Source organism: Gavialis gangeticus, unplaced genomic scaffold, assembly GCF_001723915.1.
Source record: "Gavialis gangeticus isolate Ggan-Ray unplaced genomic scaffold, GavGan_comp1, whole genome shotgun sequence".
In the NCBI taxonomy this organism is placed as follows: Eukaryota; Metazoa; Chordata; order Crocodylia; family Gavialidae; genus Gavialis; species Gavialis gangeticus.
This window is the reverse complement of record NW_017729024.1, coordinates 160,578,568-160,581,001: the sequence shown is the minus strand read 5'-3', so window position 1 is coordinate 160,581,001 and position 2,434 is coordinate 160,578,568. Positions and strand designations below refer to the sequence as shown.

Below are 2,434 nucleotides of genomic sequence, written 5' to 3'. Positions count from 1 at the left end.
GGGGGGGGGGGGTGCGTGTCTACCTTTAGTCTTCCATGCTAATACTGAAATGCATCATTATTTTCATACAGATGTTACATGTACGGGCATGTTAGCAAACCTTTCTACTGAAGACACCACTAGTATTATAGAATATAAACTTAACTTTAATTATTGGTAATGATTTAACTAAATTTCCACAAAGGAATAGTGTAACAGACATTGGGCTTTTTGCACTTAAGTGAATACTTTTACCTTCAACCTAATTTTAAAGCTTGAGTGTTGGAACATAAATGACTGAGTAGTACCTCTTGCTTTTTTTTTTCACTTCGTTTGAGAGTTATCTTTTTAAAAAATGGAATTGATCTCCTAGTTAATCTATGCAGCAGCCAATTGGAAACTTTTTTTTTATTTTGCTTTCTGTTTTTTCTAGGTGTTGAAGAAAACCTCAAATATTTGGAAGGTTCGATGGGATAAAACATGAAGAGCTTGAAAGCAAAGTTCAGAAAGAGTGACGTAAGTTTTCTGTGGCTCTGTCTGGCTGACTAACATTTGCTAGTTTGTACTGTAGAAACATTCCTTCACTCCCACCTTGATAAAGGCTGTAGTTAATGAACTACAGAGAATTGAACTGTTTTCCAACACAAATGTAGCAGTAGATTATGGCACAGAGTAGACTATTTCTGTTTGACTCTGATTCTCTGTTGCACATCTGGTTACACTGCGCTCCTTTGGCATAAACTGAGTATGAATATCTACACCTGATGGGTGCACTAACCTTCTGTCAGAGCATGCTCCTAGATCCTAATTCCACACACCGAGCTCCTGGTATCCTGTTAATGGTTTTGATATCAAATAACGTTTACTTAGGAACCATACTATTTTTATTGTGGTGGTATCTAAACATTGGGAAAGTGTATCCAAGTTGTAGTAGGGTGGCAAGAACTGCAATCCCATCTAGGGTTTGGGGGTTCTTTTGTTGGCAAGCATTTTATACCCCTGCACAGAAACGATAAAGCAGAGCCAGCTTGTCAGTTTTACCAAGGTCCGAGAGATGGGAACAAAGAGGAGGTGCCTGTGTAATGTAACTGCAGATACTTGTTCAAAAACGTTATGGCTAAAAGTAGCATTTACTGCAGGAAACTATTATGTTGAGTTTCTGGTGGGAGCATGGCTGTTATTTTTGCATATGATTCTAAAAAGCTTGGTTTGTTTCTCCTGCTTAGCTTGTTTATGAGCCTTTTAGGGTAGTCTGAATACGTGGAGATTTTTGTGGTGATGTTTTGGCTTGGTAGTTATCAGACTAAAATGGAACAATCATTGTTCTAGTATAAAGGGGCGAATAACGGGGTCAGTGGTACACATAACTTCACACTTTTTGAATGTCTTCTAATGTAGCTTCTGGTGTTGAAACACACAAGCTACCAAAACATTTTCAAGTTTTTTTTCCAGGACTGGAGATCTGGATCTGAAATAGCATGTTTATTTAGGTGGGACTTGAACAAAATAAAATGAAACAAAATGAGAGAATATTTTCTGTACATGCGGAAGATCCTATTGATTCTTTGGCTGACTTTATTTTACTGTGAAGAGCAGAGAGAAATGGCATGAAGGCCCAGCTTTCATGAAAGGTTCTTAATTAGCAGAACACCACTTACATAACTATGCAAATCCCAAGAGCCGGAACTTTTGCTTTATTCTTTTGAAATCTCTTGGTAGTCTAGTCACAAATTGTATCATATCACCTAGCTTTATTAGTATAAATTTATGAACCCTTTGAATAGGCATCTGTTTGGGCAGTAGGAATGGGAATAAAGCTCTTAAATATGTGAGCACAATCGGTATTAGTGTAGCGTATTTAATTAAGATGGCATTGCTTTAGCTTTTTGGGATAGTTGCCTGGACTGTCACTCTAGATTAATGGCTGAGGTATGCATAAATACTACTGGATCTCACTTCAGCTACCCCATCCCCTGGGATTACATCAGATGACCTCATTCCACTTGGTTTTGAAAACTGCCCCGGATTCTTCACACATCTGAGCAGAGGATAGAAGTATGACACATAGTTCACTAGTCCTTCATTCTGTTCAGCCAGACGGTTGGTACTAATGAGGTCCCAGGATGGCCCTTTTGGGTTGTCAAAAAGGATACTGTGTTGTTATAACAACACACTAAACCAGTGGTTCCCAAACTGGGTCCAAATGGGGTCACATCAGCAGATGGGGCCACAATAAACAGGGATCTGGGTCAGGAGTGAGGGGTCATGCTCAGGAAAAGTTTGGGTAGCACTGCACTAAACTAAACTTTCACCATATTGGTGGGAAAACCACTTTGAGCCTAATTCCAAAAAGCCAACTGGAGGAGTTACATACTCAAGAGGGAGAGACAAACCAGGTTGTCCTTGCCAAAGCTTGTAAGAGCTGGAAATGGTCTTGTTGTTATCTTGTTGTATA

General features: G+C 39.2%; 1 protein-coding gene across 3 annotated transcripts in view; it reads left to right on the top strand.

Annotated features, from left to right (window-relative positions):
• Positions 1–2,434, top strand: part of RAI14 (retinoic acid induced 14) — a 192,470-nt gene that overhangs the window by 19,766 nt on the left and 170,270 nt on the right. For all 3 annotated transcript variants that reach the window (XM_019517982.1, XM_019517984.1, XM_019517983.1), the window contains exon 2: positions 413–495. In XM_019517982.1, the coding sequence (XP_019373527.1) occupies positions 460–495 (36 nt within the window). In that variant the 5' untranslated portion in view covers positions 413–459. The remainder of the gene's footprint in view (positions 1–412; positions 496–2,434) is intronic.